Source organism: Apium graveolens, chromosome 8 (genome assembly GCF_009905375.1).
Source record: "Apium graveolens cultivar Ventura chromosome 8, ASM990537v1, whole genome shotgun sequence".
Lineage (NCBI taxonomy): Eukaryota > Viridiplantae > Streptophyta > Magnoliopsida > Apiales > Apiaceae > Apium > Apium graveolens.
The window spans coordinates 66,128,235-66,147,210 of record NC_133654.1 but is presented as its reverse complement, the minus strand read 5'-3'; the positions used below and the strand labels follow the sequence as shown (position 1 = coordinate 66,147,210).

The following is an 18,976-nucleotide window of genomic DNA, read 5'->3' as shown; positions in this document are numbered from 1 at the left end:
ACACGAAATTGATAAAAGCCAACTTTCATTGTACTAATACCATTCTACCAAACATCCATAATTAAGATAGAAGTTGAATATGCATCAATTATGTTGAGTCCCTATATGTCTATAGAAATTGACAACATAATGATTTAAGCACAAGTTATTCCTTTTGATTACAGAGGGCGAATAAAATGGTTAGAGTTACCCACTAATCATACAACATCATACATGAACCTATGCTAGCATGGCAAGTTCTAAATCTCGAGATCCATCGTCGCTTCACAAGAGATTAACACCCTATCTTATATGTTCGTGACGCACATAAGACGAATACGCACAACCAATACTAGATATCATACAATCATCACACACTAAGGTATTAAACAACTAACTAGAGAATTTTTATAGTAAATCCGTTACGACCCCATGATCACAATTAGCCCATGTTAGCACTTATCGTCATCATGGGTTCATATGAAAACATGATAAATAAACACAAGAGAATAATAACCAAACTAATTATATTAAACCAGAGTACGTCACAAGAGTAAATAGGTTCAAAGAAAGAAAACTAGCATCCAACGTTATAACGAAATAAAGAATCACAAGAAAATATCCTTCCTCTTCGTTGCGGTGTGCTAAAACGGTCTTCTTCCTTATCTCCTTCTCTCCTTGCTTAATACAACGATTCAACCTCGTGAAAACGTCTCTGAATCTACTTATATAGAAGTCCCATAAAACTCAGATTATACAGAAGTTGGAAGCCAAACAGAAATAGAAGTCTAAAATAATTTATCTTTTTTCCCGAATCTGCGCGACCGCTCAGCATAGCTGAGCGGGCGCTCAGCTTCCTGCGCGGCCGCTCAGCATAGCTGAGCGGGCGCTCAGACCCCTACTGGATTTTTTCTGAGTTTGCTCCGTTTCTTCACTGTAATCTGCTCCACTCTTCCCTCTCGCAATGCTAAACACGTGCCAAGGCTTATTCTTGATGATTACTCCCCCGAAATGCAGCTATTACCCTGAAATGCACAAACACTAGAAAAATGCATCAAATACATAAAATACTTGATTTCAAGACACCAATTTAAGCTATTTTAAGACGTTCTAAGTGGTATAAAATGCCACCTATCACATTTAATGTGTCTTTAAAATGTATTTTCAATCTATATCATTTGTCCCCAACTTCCGAGAATACTACATAAGTTTTCGTGGAAGTTATATTGGTTTATTCGCGAGTCAGGGTACTTTCGGCCCTTCCCGAGTATCCGTCCTTCATGGGTATCGGTCCTTCGTAAGTATCGTCATTTTATCGTAAAGTATTCAGTGACCTATACATTTACAATGACTTATATAGTGTGAGTATACATACTTAGAGCCTTTTCACGGGCTAATTGAATAGTGTTTAACACTAAAAAGTCCTAATCGGGACTAAAAAGCGAGAATTTATCAACCCTTAACCCTTTTCAAGCTAAATTATAGGGTGAAAGCTGCTAACAAGCCCTAATCAGGTATAGTCATCCTTAAACAGGGCTAATTTCCATGCACAAACTGCTAATTAGGTTTACAATAACCTAATTGTAAACTAGAATATGCTAATGGGCTAAAATTTCAAAAAAAATCGATTTTTCCAAGTTTTTCAAAAAAATTCAAAAAATTTCGCAGGACGGTCACCAAAAAACCTCTAAGAGGTCCTTGACCAACCTCACAGGAGGTCCTGCTCAGTCATAGCCTTCTATGTGGAGGACTCGGCCGCTTCTGGTTGGCTGGGGCGAGCCTCTTGTTAGCTAGGAGGTGAACATCTTGTAATTTTATCTTATTTTTGCAAGAGGTTCTACTAGGCCCCAAGCCCCCCACGTGGAGGACTCAGCTCATCCTGCTCTTGGTCGGCCATTGAGCCACCTCCATGGTGGTCCTGGTCGGCCAGGTCATGGAACTTCTCAAAACTTTTCTGTTCTAGCTCTCGTGAACGCTCTATACTCATTCTAGTGAATGGTCTATTCTTTGTTCTAGTGAAAATTCTGTTCTTCATGAAACTTGTTTTCGTGAACGTTCTCATCTTCATGAAACTTGTGCTCATGGACGTTTTAGCCTCTGTGAAACTTGTTCTCATGGATGTTCTAGTCTTCACGAAACTTGTTCTCGTAGGGCACCTAATTTTCCAAAGTATTTGTTCATCATGAAGTGCAACGACCTTAGTATTCCACTGAGTGTCTCAATGTTCCAAAGTATTTTCATGTTGAAGGCATCTCCTTCCTCTAGGCCTAACTGGGTTCTTCTACAACACAAGCCATGTGTTCCTCACATTATGAACACGCATTCTCTCCACGATTCTATCCACCATTGGAACAAAAAGTTTGTGCTCTTAGAGTGGAAGTAGGACGGTTGGGGAGTTTACTTCAGACGTGATTTTAGCTTATCAGTAGACAGTGCTCACTTCATCCTCCATCTTACAGATATTGAGCTCTACGATCACGATCGCCTTATTGATAATAATAGAAGGACCCTTATTGGAAGTTTGTTAAGGAGATGAAGCTCATCGAGGATGGCATTAGCAGCCTCTCTAGAGAGGAGTATTCACTTTTATTCTATCTCAAACTTGGTCAAGTTTGTTCTTATATCCATCTTTCCTTTGTTTTGTTTCAGATGCTGAGGCCCTGGACGCACTGACTGATAAGAGTGACATGATTATGGGAAGGATGGCTAGGGAAAGTAAGTTAATCTTATTCCTAAAGTCTTGGCATCCTTTGAGGCCTCTAGCTCCGGAAAGAAAAGGGAAAAAAGATTCGGATGGAAACTTGAAGATCCCCTTCGAACCTTCTTGGGGCATATCTACCAATGACTCGGTATTTGGGAGTCTGGTCCCTACTCTTGAATGGTCCAAGAATTGCATTACTCCTCCAGACCTTCTTCACATCTCATCACGTGAAAAGTTTCTCGAGGCTGAGGTGTTAGGGGCTCACACCTTGTACCAGGTACATCTTAACTTGTAAACATTTTTGTTCAAGTGTACTTCTTTTAGTGAATTTTCTTCAGAGTTTTTAAGAAATTTTCACAGGATGGTCACTGGAAATCCTCCAGGAGGCCCTGGATCACCCTTTCAAGAGGTTCTGGTCGGCCTAAAGGCCTCCATTTGGAGGACTCGGTCCATCCTGGTCTTGATCGGCCGGGATCAGTCCTTCGTGAAGGTCTTTTCCGGTCGGGACTCTCTGTGTTGGGGACTCGACCCTCTTGAGTCTTGCTCGATCTTAGTATTTTACCCTTGTTCCCTTTGGAGTTAGCCTTCTTTTGACTTCTCTTTTGGGTTAATTATCAAATAGGTCACTTATTACATCCAAATATATCAAGTGAGTCACTAATTACAAAACTGACTCAAATGATCACTCATTTAAAATTTTGTATCAAAAATATCAATACATCGTTAGTCTAAGGCACACCAAGAAGCATGCCAAGGAGATGAAAAGGAGGAAGATGGAGTGGAGAAAGCTTGTGAATGTGTATCATGGATCCAAAGAGTTCCTTAAGATGATAGATGATCATGATGATCAGATGTACCCTGTGAACCTGTATATATGATGGAAAATGGGCGTCAAGGACGTCTATGGCATGTATGCAGATGTGGTTGATCCGAGCCTTTTCACTTACCATTGAAAGTTCCTGTGATGGATCCACCCGGACAGGTCTCCGGGTCTCTGCCCGAGACCTCTCGCCAGCAGTGTCTATCAAGTTCGAGCCATGAGGGTTCTGGTTTAAGGGAAAATCTCCTTCAGGAAGCCCTAGCTCCAAGGAGGCTCTCTACGGGAAAATTTGGGAGCTCCAAGGAGGCTGGTTCAGATTAAGATGGTGAAGAAGAGGAAGATGAGGTTGCTCAGGAATATGGGAATTAAGAGGAGACAGATGATGATTCTTCAGATGAGTGATGGCCTTGCATGGAGTTAGATCCCACCTATGGCATTTTATTCAAAACTTATTTATTTGAACTCCGATGTTTTGTAACCTATTTGTATTTCATGATCTTATCTATGCATCAATTGGTTTAATTTCGTACTTGTCTTTTCTTCTCGGCATTTGGTCATTCGGGACTTGCATTCTTTAGATGCTTAAACTTAAATAAATTGGTAGACAAGATGATAAAAACAAATTTGCATAAATAGATAATATCTTTGAAAAATGGTTTCAACCCTTACATAAGATTGTTTCGTCGAACTTATTTATATATCTATTACTAAGTACTAGGAACATGTTATGAACGTCCTAAACATAATAGACCTTCAGGTTTGAAGCATGCCAAGTGTGGGGCACTTCATCACTGTTCAAGGTCTCTAACTTGTAGGATCCTCGTCCTGGTATCTTTTTGACCTTATAAGGCCCTTTCAAGTTAGGGGATAGCTGTCCTCTCTCCCCGACTCCTGATGCCTCAATTTTCCTTAAGACCAAGTCTCCTTACTGAAAGAACCTTTCCTTAACCCTTCTATTGTAATAAAGGGGGCTCTTCTTTGATCCTCTATATTGCGGGCGTTGACCTCATCTCTAACCTCATCAATGAGATCAAGAGTGAGCCTCATGCCTTCTTCATTAGTTTTTGGTTCATAAGCTTCGGCCCTAGGCAATCCATGGGTGATTTCTAGAGGTACCGTAGCTTCGGCTCCGTAAGCCAGCATGAACGGGGTAGCTTCAGTTGTCACTTTATAGGTGGTTTTATATTCCCAAAGTATAGGCAGTAACTCATCCGCCCAAGTGTTTCTCGAGAGTTTGACCCTTTTGTACAGAAGGCCTTCAATCAACGAATATCTCAATGCTCTCATGGACAACTTGCATGCCTCCTAAGCATTATCGGGGAGCCATCCAGTCTTAAGGTGAGTTTTGATTGGATCTATCCCATAACTTGCCACACTAATTGGTGATATCAAATATATGACATGTATAGTAGGGGTCTTCGGGACCTGGAAGTAGATACATCTCCGGTAGTTCTCGATTTCAAACGAGGAGAACTTAGATAGGGCATCGTCCATAGTGTTCTGCTCTCTCGGAATGTGTTCAGTGTACTATTCATCAAACTAAGTCAGTATTTCCTTTACAACTCTCAGGTACTTGGCCATTATATCATCCTTGGACTGAAACTCTCTATTGACTTGAGCAACCACAAGTCTCGAATCTCCACAAATATTAAGGTTTTTGGCCATTACGGCTCTAGCCAAGCCTAATCCAGCTATGAAACTTTCGTATTCTGCTTAGTTGTTCATAGTTGGGAAGTCCAACTTCAAAGCATACCCAATCATAAACCCTTCGGGGCTTTGCAAGACTAGGTCTCCACCACTAAATTTTGTTATGGACGCTCCATCAAAATGGAGAACCCAATACTCTTTCAGAGTCACACCTTCATCTTTTTCTTTCTCTTCTCCTTCTAGGGTCACTATCTCTTTCCCCTGACTTTTTGGTCGTCAATGGTACATTCAACCACAAAGTCAGCTAAGGCCTAAGCCTTGATGGCTATTCGAGGCTTGTATTTGATATCAAATTCACCTAACTCAATTTCCCATTTTATGAGTCGGCCACTTGCCTTCGAGCTGTGAAGAATGTTTCTCAAAGGTCGGTCCATCAGGAATTCGATCTTGTGGGCCTAGAAGTATGGTCTTAACTTCCTCGAGGTTGTGATGAGGGTAAGAGTGAATTTCTAAGTGGTGTAATAGTTCAACTCCGCTCCGTGGAGTACCTTGATCACATAGTAAACAGGCTTCTAGAGTTTCTGTTATTCCTTTATCAGGACTGCACTTACGGCTTGTTCAGATACCGCGAGGTATAAGTAAAGAATGTCCTCCGAACTAGGTTTGGCCAACAATGGGGCCTTAGTCATGTACTTCTCCAGCTGCTCGAAGGCCTCTTGGCTCTCATCTATCCATTCAAAGTTTTCACCTTCTTGAGGGTTTTGAAAAAAGGCAGGCATTTGTCTCTAGACTTGGAGATGAACCTCCCTAGAGCTGCAATTATTCCGGTCAGCTTCTAAACATCCTTGATGGAGTGTGGTAGCTCCATCTCTAGGATGGCTTTGATCTTGTCAGGGTATGCCTTGATTCCCCTCTTCGAGACCATGTGACCCAAAAATTTTCCAGACCCAACACCAAAAGCACACTTGGTGGGGTTTAACATGATCTTGTGGTGCCTCAGCACTTCAAATGCCTCTCTGAGTGATTAATATGATCGACCTTATCTAGGATTTTGACTAACATGTCACCAACATAGATCTCCATGGTCTTTTCAATTAGATGGGCAAATATCTTATATTACCAATCTCTGGTAAGTAGCTCATCCATTCTTAAGTCCAAAAGCCATAACAAGATAATAAAAGATACCAAAGTTAGTTATGAAAGATACCTCGGGGGTGTCATCTTTGTGTAGTTTTATCTGATTGTAACTGATGAAGCCATCCATGAAACTCAGCATTTCGTGCCCAGCGGTAGCATCAATCAGGGTATCTATTCTTGGTAGTGGTAGTAGTCTCTAGGACATTCATCATTCAAGTCAGTGAAGTCGATACACATTCTCCACTTCCCATTGACCTTCTTGACCATTATAGGGTTGGCTAACCACTCAGAGAATTGCACTTCCTCTATGAATCCAGCTTATAGGACCTTCTCGACCTCCTGTTTAATAACTTCTAGCCTGTTAAAAGTATAAGTTCTCTTCTTCTACTACACGGCCTTCCGAGTTGGATCAACATTCAACTTATGAATTAAAAGGTTGGTGTCAATCCCAGACATATCGGTTGTCATCCAAGAAAACACATCACTGTTCTTTTTTAAGAAAGTTGTCAACTAGCCCTTCAGGGGCTAGTTCAAAGATGTTCGAATGTATATGACCTTTTCTAGATCTAAAGAGTCTAGGAGAATTGGGACTAAGTCCTTCGTTTGCTTCCCTCGAAGTTCTTCATTCTCATGGACATCCATGTCTTCTATGGGGAGCACCCGCCCCCAGTTCCATCGGGCCTAAGTGCTGCAACAAAGCAATTGCGGGCCATTTTCTGATCTCATTTTGCCTCAATGACATCATTCCTAGTCAAAAACTTCGGTACCATGTGGTAGGTTGATGGCACAGCCTTAAACACATGGATCCATGTTCTTCCCATGCTAACGTTGAAATTAGAGGCTGCCCTAACAACCTGAAAGTTTAACATTTGTGTGGCCTCTTTGGGATCTTCCCCAATAGTCACGGAAAGTTGTATCGCTCCTTCAACTTGGCTTTCTACTTGGTTAAACCCGTAGATGGGTGTGTCGGACGGAGTCAACTAGGAGTCATTGTACTTCGTCCTTAGGAACGTGTCATGGAATAGAATATCCACGTAAGCTCCATTGTCTACTAGGACCCTCATAACAGGACAATTTCCAATTATCAGAGTGATAACTAGAGGATCGTCCTGAGGAAATTTCAAACATTCAAGGTCGGGGTCACCAAACTCGAGCATCATCTCTGACTTAGAACGCCTAGACGGCTCTCCGTCTACACTTACTACTTCTCTCGCATAAGCTTTTCACGAGTTTCTTGTAGTACTGGCTTTTGTAGGTCCTCCTTAGATCACGTCTCCTCCTTGAAGTGACTTCATCGTCCAGTTACTTGGAGTCTCTAGCAGAGTAGGGTCCCAAGAATTCTTGATATTCAGGGATGGAAGGCAAGCCATGGACGTATTGGGGCGTCCGTATTTGTCCTTCACTTCGATTAGCGTGTCCACTTCCTCCAACCTCGAGGTATAGAGGCATCCCGTAAGGTGGTTTGGTGCCCTGGGGTTATGATCGTTGAGTAATCATACCCGATATTTTGACGGTTTATCATGGATGTAGTTGTTGAAATTGGGGATTCGTCCCTTAAGGAACCGAGGATTCGTCCTTAGCGGCGGATCTTGGATTGGGGGATTCGTCCCCTGAGGATGAGCCTCAGATGCCCCTACAGGAGTTCCTCCTTGGATGGTGGCATAAGTTGAGTGCAGGGTATCTCCACTGTTGGCGAGATTGCATGTGATGAGATGGGATCGTCAGTTCCACTGTTATTTCTGCTTTGTGTGAGTACTATGGTTGTTGTTGTCTTCCCACAGACGGCGCCAAATATTATGGAATAAAACTAGGATTTATTAGTATTTAATGCTAGGGTTGGTGAGTTTCAAGTTTTAATGGTTGTTTTTGTTGGGGCAAAAACACGTGCTAAAATTACACGCAAGTATACGCGTTCGCAAGTAGGTATAAATCAGATTCGTATTCACAGAGATTCTTTTTAGTTAACTAAAGTTTATGCACCTATGCAACAATGGTATGGCTATCGCTCAATGCTAAGACAATAACAAGTTGAAATATTTATAACTAAGATTAAACTAACATGCAATTAACTAAGAATAAAAGTGATTAAAATAACTATATGAGACAAACATGGGATTCTAACTTCATTACATACTTCATACAAAGTCATTGTTCTTAACCTTAGCATGCAATAGTGATGACAACTAATCAGATAACACGAAACTAGTAAACGACAACTTTTGTTGTACGAATAGCAAACTACCAGACATCAACAAAAGAGATAGAAGCTGAATAGAAACCAATTATGTTGAGACCCTATGTGTCTATAGAATTTGACAACATAAAGGTTTAATGAACAAGTTATCTATCGTGATTATATAAGGCAAGTAAGATGGTTAAAATTACCTACGAATCATGCATAATAAATACATGAACTTATGCTAGCATGGAAAGTTCTAAATCTCTTTAACACGCTATCTTATATGTTAGCTACGCACATAAGACAAATAAGCACAACCAACACTAGGATATCAATCAATCGGCACACAACAAGATATTGAAACAAACTAACTATAGAAATCCATAAGTAAATCCGTTACAACCCCACGATAACGATTAGTTCATAACTGAACTCATCGCTACCATGGGTTCCAATAAAAGCATGAAAATAAAAAATATAAGAGTACTAGGGTTCAAAGACAAATCGAAAACAAGCATCCAAGTATCAACTATACTAAAGAAAATAAAAGTCTTTTTCTCCGTAGTCGTCTCGTGCTCTCTAGGTCTTCTTATTGCTCTCCCTGGTCTCCTTGTTGTTAAAAACATCTTTTGATCACTATATATAAGCCCCTAATGGACCTGGACTCTTAAAATCATCAAATTCCACTCAAAACAGGATTCTGGGGTCAAAAAAGGCGGCGCGGGCGCGCAAGAAGTAGGGGCGGCCGTGCAGGGTATTTGGATTTTTCTGTTGATTCTTCTTTGGCTGTATCTTAAGTTCTGCTCGTGAAAATTAGGCGATTCAACTACCCACGCGAATCTAACGAGATTATCTTCAACTTGAGAATGGCCTATGCTTCCAATTCTTAGCTTGTTTCAGCATATTTCCTTGAAAATCTCCTTTCTTCATTTAACTGATGCCTGAAATGCACTAACACAAAAATATATCAAAAATACCAACAACTTGAGTCCAAAACACCAACTTAAGCTTGTAATAAAGCATTCTAAGTAGATATAAAATCCACTTATAACACCCCCAAACTTGAATCGATGTTTTTCCTCAAGCATAAACAGGGTCAAAACTATAAAACAAACCTAACACATAATTGCAACTACGTGAATGCGACTAAATTACAATGCAATCGATCCCCTGAGAATAACCATAACAAAACGAATAAGCCAACGCCTCAAAGAATACAATAACTTTTAACGGAGTTTGAATAAATCCCTCGAACCAATTCACAAACCAGAAATGTGCGTGTGCGGGATGCTTAACAGATATGCTCTGGATACTAGATCAATAACAATAACTTATCTCTCATCAAAACAATCACAAGTTTATAACTATAATAGATGTTAAACACATAATGACTCACAACACCCTCTTTCTACTAGAGTTATACAAGGATTCATGCTATTATTGAACACGTAACAAAGATGCTTATTTGACCGTGCAATGAATGAGGTCCCAAAAGACTTATACAATAATACTCATATAGCGAGCGTTAGGTTAACGGATCCCGGACTATAAAAGTCTTAGGTCACTAGGCACAAAGTCCCCTAGAACTTAATAACTCGAGCATTAAAGAGCTCACTCTTGATCAATTATCCATAAACACGTACTTTGTTCTTTTTTCTATTTTTTTCTTTTCTTTTTTTTCTTTTTATTCAATGAATCTGAATGAGTGCGTTTCGCTCCATCTCATTCAACCCTAGACTACTCATAAAAATATGAGCCGACTACTAGCCATTTGACGCCTAGCCTTATTCATAACTAGCATGAAATCCAAGTTTTTCTCCTGTTTAAAAATTAGTGTTCTTTTGCCATTAAGAGAATACCAAAAATTCTAAATATAAACAAGTGATTAAATCTCAACAAATAAATAACTATGATCATGATCTAGCTCAAAAGAAATCCTATAAGACTTTGTGAAAAAAAATCTGGCATGCAAATCAATTCATTAGAATTAAGCAACCCTCTATTCATTATCACTACACTCAAATTAACATCAACTTATCAATCAGAAATAGCTCAACCTAAGGGATCATGTTAAATGCATGCATATGCAACTATATGAACTTACATAAAAACACAAACAAAAATGTCCTAAATGAACAATCATGCAAAAATATGAATGAAATATAACTAAATATGCAAAAAAAATATGAATGAAATACAACTAAACATGTACCATGAATCTATATGACTCTATACGGACACACATAAACTAATCCTTACATTATCACCCCCAAACTTAAAATTTTTAATGTCCTCATTGAAGGTAATAATAAGGATACAAGGCATACCTAGTGTGGCGCCCTCCAAACCCGGGTCAGAAGTTTGGGATCCACAATACATATTCAATATATAAACCTGTATATAAAATATTATTTACAATGACCCTGCTTTACATAACCACGGATCGCAACAGGTTAAAGTATGAAAACAAGCCACAACCTTAACTTTTATTACAACGTACCAAATCCCAACTAATTTAATTTACAACTGAAATGAAATTATTCTTACAACCTTACTATCTCACTTATGCAATAAGCTCCTGCTAGCTCGATCAATCATAATCTGGAATCCTAGCTCGAACATTGAACTGGGAAACCTCGCTATCAACCGTATCCTTCTTAACTGTAGAATACATAGAAAGATTTGCAAGAGTGAGCTAACTAGCTCAGCAAGTCATATTATCAATAACTGAGGTTAAACAATAATAAACGGGGTGATTCAAAGGAATCAAGTTTCTTGTTAAACAACCCATAGAATTGGATATTCATTTTAAGTTTTTAAAACCAAGGTTAGGCTGCTGATCAGTCACGCACTAACCCCGAGCAAAGCACACAGCATTGCTCTAACTACTGGATCCAAGGCACACATTGGTCTAACTTGACCATCGATATGGTCTGACCACGAATCTGGTCCACACAAAGAGAACTATCCAATTCTAAAGCAGTTCATATGATAAATAATAAAATTCAATAAAACCAGATCATAATCAATAACAATAAAACATTTATATAAAAGCATGGTAAAAATTCATGTTTACGGAAAGGGTATGTCAAAGTCCATAAAAGAAGTGGCCTCCAGCCGGTAGGATAATCGGGTATTAGATGAATAGTGTTTTTACAAGGTTTTGGTACTTTGATATCACAAGGTATGGATGAGTATAAAAGTTTCTGTATGTTTAAATAATATTCTTCCAATGTTTGGTATATGATGGTTATATATTTGTGGAATAATATCGTATTTGTGTGGTTTAATATCTGGTAAATCAAATGGTTCACAAAGAATAAGGCTTGCGGCTCAAAGATCAAATGATATGGCTCAGGTTCAAGGCTGAAGGATTCAAAGTATTTACAGTATAAAACAGAACTATTTTGAGTATTAACAGTATGTCACAAGAGAATATTTGCATTATATTTCGAGAAAGGTTTAGAAATACTTGCATTATCATAATCGATTTCAACTTCACTTGAACTTGTCTAATGACTCCATTCAACAATCACTCGTCTGCTTTTCTTATGCCTCGCTTCTATCCTCTGATTACTTGTTGTATTTTCTACATGTCAATTCTATTTTCTGATCACCTGCTTCCCTTTCTTACGCCTTGCTTACTCTGCTAGGCATTAAAAATATATATCAATATTTAATTTATACGATTCTATCCGATATACACTTCCATCTACCCTTCGTTTCACCCAAATCCGATTAACGGATCGAAAGTTATGATATAAACAAGTAATCACCGAATATATAGACCGACAGTCAACCAACAAGTCACATATAACACTTAGAACGTCACATAATCAATGATATATCATTTATAAACAAATCTCGGGTCATAAACAGGCTTTCAGGTAATTAAAATGATTTTTAAAACAATTTTCGGAATTAAAACGGGTCGTTGGATCAATGTCAGAGTAATAAACAGGGTTCGGTTGGCCAATTCTGGCTTCGAAACAATTTTATAATAATTATCGAGCCTTGGAAATAATTTAGAATAATATTTTAAAGCTCGAAACTATTTTTCGGAATTTTTAAATCATTTTTAAATAATTAAATCCAATTAAATAATCAATTAAAATCAAGTAATAAATAATTAAACTAATTAATCAATTAATATTTAAATTAATTGATCAATAAAATAATTATTATTAATTAAAGTTAATTAATTAAGTAATTTAGATTTATTATATATTTTTTTTTAAATTAAAAACAATTTTCAGAATTAAAATATTGATTTTAAAATATTTAAAATAATTTTTGAAAATAAACTATATCCAGTAATATCATTTTTATAAATTTTGAAAACAGAAATCAGGTTTTTGTAGGTTTTTAAAACAGAAGTGCATAATTTGCAAATTTTCCAAACTAGGGGGGTCGAAATGCAATTCGACCACCCTCCTTCCTCAACCTCGCCGGCGGACGGCCGGGAAGCCATTAACAGCGACTCGCCGCTGCGCAAGATCGCCGGAAACACACCATATAGCTCAGAATGATTCAAAAACTCAGAGAAATGTGTGGGTAATTGCCAGGAACTTATTCCAGCAAACAAATCAAGCAAACAAACTCTTATTTAGCCGGATTTGTGCCTAGAAACAAAGAACTCCGGCGAACTTTAAAATCACAACCACGGGCACTACAAGCAACGTCGATTAGCAAGGTGTATATAAATAGATTGCAAATTTCAAGGGGAACAAAACCCACTATCTCTCAACATCTGTTAATCCCTATTTAAGAAACCCCCAATTTTAATCAAGAACATTCAAACGAATATAAACCCTAATTATACAATTCGAGAATCAAACCCTAATTTGAACATGTTATTGAACTCCAAATCGATCATATGACATACCAAAATCATCAGGAAAACAAGCTCTACAACATACAATCATCAAATCATTCAAACAACCATCCGTACAAAAATTCATAATTTAAATACCAAGAAATTCGAATATAAATAATTAAATAGAAAATCACCTGATATTTCTGGGTTGAAATTGATGGAAGATTTGGATTCTATATTTCAGTAGCTTCGTTTTGAGTATATGTGCGCCAAAATCGGATATCGATAACGCCTTCGAATTTGTGTTTGATTATGAAGAACATAATATAATTATAGTATTTTCTCTGTAGAAATTCTGTAAATACTGTTTGCAAATGATTTTTGGTACAAAATAAAATACGGTAGAGGCTATTTATAATTACGGAAAATTAGTATCCCGCTGGATCATTCCGGATATAAAACGGTACGTTTATTTATAAAAACTGATCCATACGGTACCAGTTTTTGAGATAATTATCCAAATCAGTACAATTTGTACTGCGGTCTTGGTCTCAGCGCCTGATTACACGTATTACGAAGTGATAATTATGATAGTTTAATAAAAAGCTCCCGTTTATCGAAAATACGAGTTTTATTGATTTACCGAAATGAATAATGTATCGAAAATATTGCGCCGGGACCCGCGCAGGACAAACCGTACGCCGGATCGAAAAAGTCGAAACATGGAAAATGCTCGGAATATTGCAATTAGGTTAGGAAGGAGTTCTCGGAAGAGTTTCGGGTTCTAAAAAAGTAAAAAAAGGATAACGGTGGTTGGTTCCCGTTTTTATAAAATAGATTTTAAATACCCGAAAAAAGATTTTATAAAATCCATATGATCCCTATAAATTCATAAATCAACATAAAATAATTAGGAAGATATGACAATTATCTATATTTTATTTGGAACATATAAAAATTGAAATACTTAATTAATAACATTTTTACACATTCAAACACATTTAACACTTAACAATTAATTCACAGAATAGATACTGAATACATATAATAATTATCTATTAGCAAAAATAATTGCACGATATATCCTGGATATTACATCCTCCCCCCCTAAAAGGATTCTGTCCTCAGAATCTCCTAAGAAAACAAATGAGGGTACTTTTCTCTTATATTACTTTCTAACTCCCAGGTTGACTCCTCAACCTTGGGGTTTCTCCATAATACTCTTACTAACTTTACCACTTTATTTCTCAATACTTTCTCTCTTTCCTCTAGAATCTCTATCGGACTCTCTACATATGACAAATCTGCCTGAAGCTCTATCAACTCATATTCTATTACATAGCTGAAGTCTGGATTATACTTCTTAAGCATCAATACATGAAAAATATTATGAATGTGCTCCATAAGCGGAGGTAACGCTAACTCGAAAGCTATTTTGCCAACGTGCTTTAAAATTTCAAAAGGTCCGACATATCTTGGGCTTGGTTTTCCTTTCTTTCCAAACCTCGTTAATCCCTTCCATGGTGATACTTTTAACAATACCAAATATCCTTCTTCGAATTCCATATCTTCCTTGATTGATCTGCATACTTCCTTTGACGATCTTGTACAGCTATCCATCTCTTCTGGATAACTTCAACAACTTCCTTTGTCTGTTGTACTAATTCAGGTCCAAGTATTTTGCGCTCTACTGCTCTGTCTTAATACGCTGGAGATCTGTATTTGCGTCCATAAAGGGCTTCTTAGGGTGACATCCCGATACTAGCGTGATAACTGTTATTGCAGGCAAATTCTATCAGAGGTAAATGCTCGCCCCAATTTCCTTTGAAATTAATAGCACAAACACGTAATAAATCTTCTATTGTCTGGATTATTCTTTCACTTTAAATCTTGGATCTCAATCAGATATGATAGACACAGGAATTTCATGACGAACTACAATTTCCTTCAGGCACCTATGGATCAACTTATCGAGCGAAAATCTTTCGTTTATAGACAGAAAATGAGCTGACTTGGTAAATCTATTCACTATAAGCCAAATGGTATCATGATTAGTTTTTATGCTTGGTAACCCCAACTATGAAATCCACGGTGATATGCTCCCACTTCCATTCTGGAACCTCCAATGGCTGTAGCAATCCACTTGGTCTCTAATGCTCTACTTTAACTCTTTGACATATATAACATCTGCTAATCCATTCCGCAATTTCCCTCTTCATATCTGACCACAAATAATTTTCCTTTAAATCTCTATACATCTTGGTACTCCCTGAATGGATTGAATACCTTGAATTATGAGCTTTCTGTAAAATTTCATCATTCAATTCCATCACTGGTGGAATCCAAGTTCTAGAAGAAAACCTAAGAATACCTTGATCGTCCTTTTTACGTGCACTATTCTTCACATACTAAATGATTTATATCCTGATCTACTACCTCTTCCTGATACTTCTTTATCTTCTCTAACAATCCCGACTGAAAAGTTATACTTATACATTCTTACTCCTTTTTGGATCATGCACTCTGACTTCCAATTCCAACTTCTAGAATTCCATAGATAATTCTTCTGGTACAGTCTCTATGTTCATTCTCCCTCCTTCTTGCTCATCTCTTGCCACTATATTTGCTTTTCCTCGAGAGTTCATACTTCAACTTTGTGGTCCGTATATATCTCACATCTTTCTCTATACTTATAATATTTCCCAATCTTTCAAAATGAATATTATTATTGCTTTTAATTCCCAGTTATGAGTAGGGTACTTCTGCTCATAAGGTTTCGGTTGTCTGGATGCATTATGCAATAACTTTATTGCTTTGCGTCAACACACATCCTACTCCCTTACGAGAAGTATCACTATAAACTACCTAATCTCTCTGATACTTTCAAAGTGATAAAATAGGTGTTGTAACCATTCTTTCATTTAACTTCGCAAAAGTTTCTTCACCCTTCTCCATTTCATATAACCTTCTTGCTTTTCCTGGTTAGCTTCATCCAAAATATTGCAACTTTCAAGAAATCTTGCACAAATTTCTGATAGTAACTGGCCCATGATAAAACTTCTTATTTTTGTTGGTGCTTCTGGTCTTTCTTCATTCATACTATCTTTAAATTTTTCTGCTGAATCCCCCTTTGTCTCCTCCTTACTGACTGTCTATACTAAGAATTATACTTTCTGCCATTACAATTTTGACCTGGTAAATTTTTTATACCGTTTCCTTCTTCTTTGACTCCTCAGCTATCAGTGTATAGGTTGCATGATTCTTCATAAGTAACACAAGTATATCTTATTCAGATTCCTCTTTCAAGATTCTACTCATCGAATTTAAATATCACTGGTATATCAGTTCATCCAACTTACATTTCTAGAATTTTATAACAACAATACTAAGTTCTGAGTTTTTTTTTGACATGTCCATAAGTTCAATCTTCACTCGGTAATATACCCAGTCTCAATCAATCTTATAAAAATACCTTGCTTCGTTCATTTAGTTAAATAAATCATTGGTTCGAGATAACAAATATCTGCTCTTGAGAGTAATCTTGTTGAGCTTTCGCTAACATATAATCTTACACTTTCATCTTTCTTACTAACACATCGTGCCAGGGCACTTTAGGGGGTACGCTAGGTCCAATTTCTTTCTCTACTAATGATCTCATGCGTTTGCTCTGGTAACTCCTTTATTTTATCTGGTGCCATTATGTGCGGGGCTTTGGACATTGGCTTCATTTCAGGTGCTAACTCAATCATAAATTCATCTTCTTTATCTAAAGGAAATATTAGTAACTCGTCTGGAAACATATCTTGAGACTGTAAAATCTTCAAGTTCGGTTTGCTCCTAACTCTTATTTATAATCGTCATAGCACTTATATTTTGGTCACTGTAATCTTAAATCGTTCTTAACAAGTTCTTTACTTTCCTTTGTCCTTTAAACTTGTTCACATTCTCATTTGGCATCTTCAGAACTATCTTCCATCACGACGGTCTACCTGGGCATCACACTTGAATAGTTAATCCATTCCTTATAATAATGTCAAATCCTTTTATCTCAAATGAAATCAATTCTTCGCAACTTATTGCCAGAAATATCGATTCCGCCATTGGTACTTACTTATTCAATAACTGCACGTTCTTAACTTGCTTGTCCTTTAGTCATAAACCTATTGATTCAACAGAATAATTCATCTTACCTTGGGAGATATATGATCAAATTGCTCCCACATCTTTCAACACTTTAACGCATAAGGTATCCGCAATAATCTCCCACGTCATCACATCCATATTTTAAATAACATATCGAAAATTTTCGTTCTCGGAGACGTATCCCTTATTGAAGTAGATTCCCTTGACTGTTAATGCATCCCTGGCTAGGGCCAGTGATTTGCAATTTTTCACTGTATGCCCTTGTTTCCTTTCCATGTATAAGAGGTAGATGAGACTTTTCCCGCTGAGTGTATAAGATGTTGACTCTTGTTTGAAAAGCTCTCGCAAAGAAAATGGTACAACGAAACAACTAGAAGGATTCACAATTTTAATAAACTTAGAGTTAAAAAGAAAGAAAAAGTAATAATTTGAATATGAATGAGACAACCACATTGGTACTTAAGATGGCCAGTATTTCATACCGTATGGCATACAACACATGATTAGGTGGCGTCCCACCCGACTCTTCATCACTCCGACAAAGTGTCTCATCATAACACTGTTTGTCCCAATCAGAAAGCAAAACTTGGGGGGAACAATTAAATTTGAAAGGAAGGCAAGATCTTCCATTTTGATATCATCAGAAAGAATTTATTAAGAAAAGGAGTTCATACTCTTTTAGGAATTAAAAAGGAATATACGCTATAATGTTGAGGACAAGAATGATACCATTGATCACCATCCATATTTCACTTGTATTCATCTTTCGAGTTTGATCGATCATATCCCAATTGAATCATATAATAACTTTAGAAGTATGCTAAAATGCCTTCGTAACTAAGCATTGTGGTAGATTCTTACTTGTTAAGTCTCGCGTCTATAACGTCGCACCTACACGTATAATACTTTAACAATTCAATCATAATGGCGTTCTTATCAGATAACCTAGAGTTTCCTCCTTTTTAATTTGGAATAACCATGAATCATTCAACATAGCGATCTAATAATATTCTTCTTTTAGAAAAGTCTAGAAATCTTCCCAATCTTCTTTGATCATGCTCAGGCTTCCGTTAAATCAATAAATTCTCTGAACTCTGATAATCCCAGTAATTGGATGAATAGTTACTCCGTACGCTGGTTCTGTTGTTAATCTTATCAGACAATACTTGCACCTTACTGTTAGGAATAATTAACTTCCTCATAATCGCAAGTTACCTCGTTTTTCCGAATTAACAATACTGAGTCTGAAACAACATCCTTCCAGGTAATCCGGGTCTTTTAACAAACAAGAAACTTAAGTAGTAACTTGACAACCAAGATTTAAAACTTATTTTATTCAAAAAGGCTTTTAGAAATTTTGTAAGGAAAATCTTTTTTGAAAACTTGTTAAAAATTTTGAAAATCACACCTCTGGTTGTCCTTACTGTATGAGTTGGTTGTTGTCCTTCTTATGACCAAATACCAAGTTAAAGAAACAATCACTCAAGGGTCCATTCACTTCCATTTATCTCCTCTCCTTCATTGGGTCTTTTACTTTCCTTCGTCAATAAAACT

The 18,976-nt window shown here is 37.3% G+C and overlaps 1 protein-coding gene across 1 annotated transcript; it reads right to left on the bottom strand.

Moving 5' to 3' along the window:
- Window positions 1-4,409: 4,409 nt before the first annotated feature.
- LOC141679659 (uncharacterized) lies at window positions 4,410-4,787 on the bottom strand. Its single transcript, XM_074486100.1, has one exon. The coding sequence runs from the start codon at window positions 4,785-4,787 to the stop codon at window positions 4,410-4,412; it is 378 nt and encodes a 125-aa protein (XP_074342201.1).
- Window positions 4,788-18,976: the final 14,189 nt, after the last annotated feature.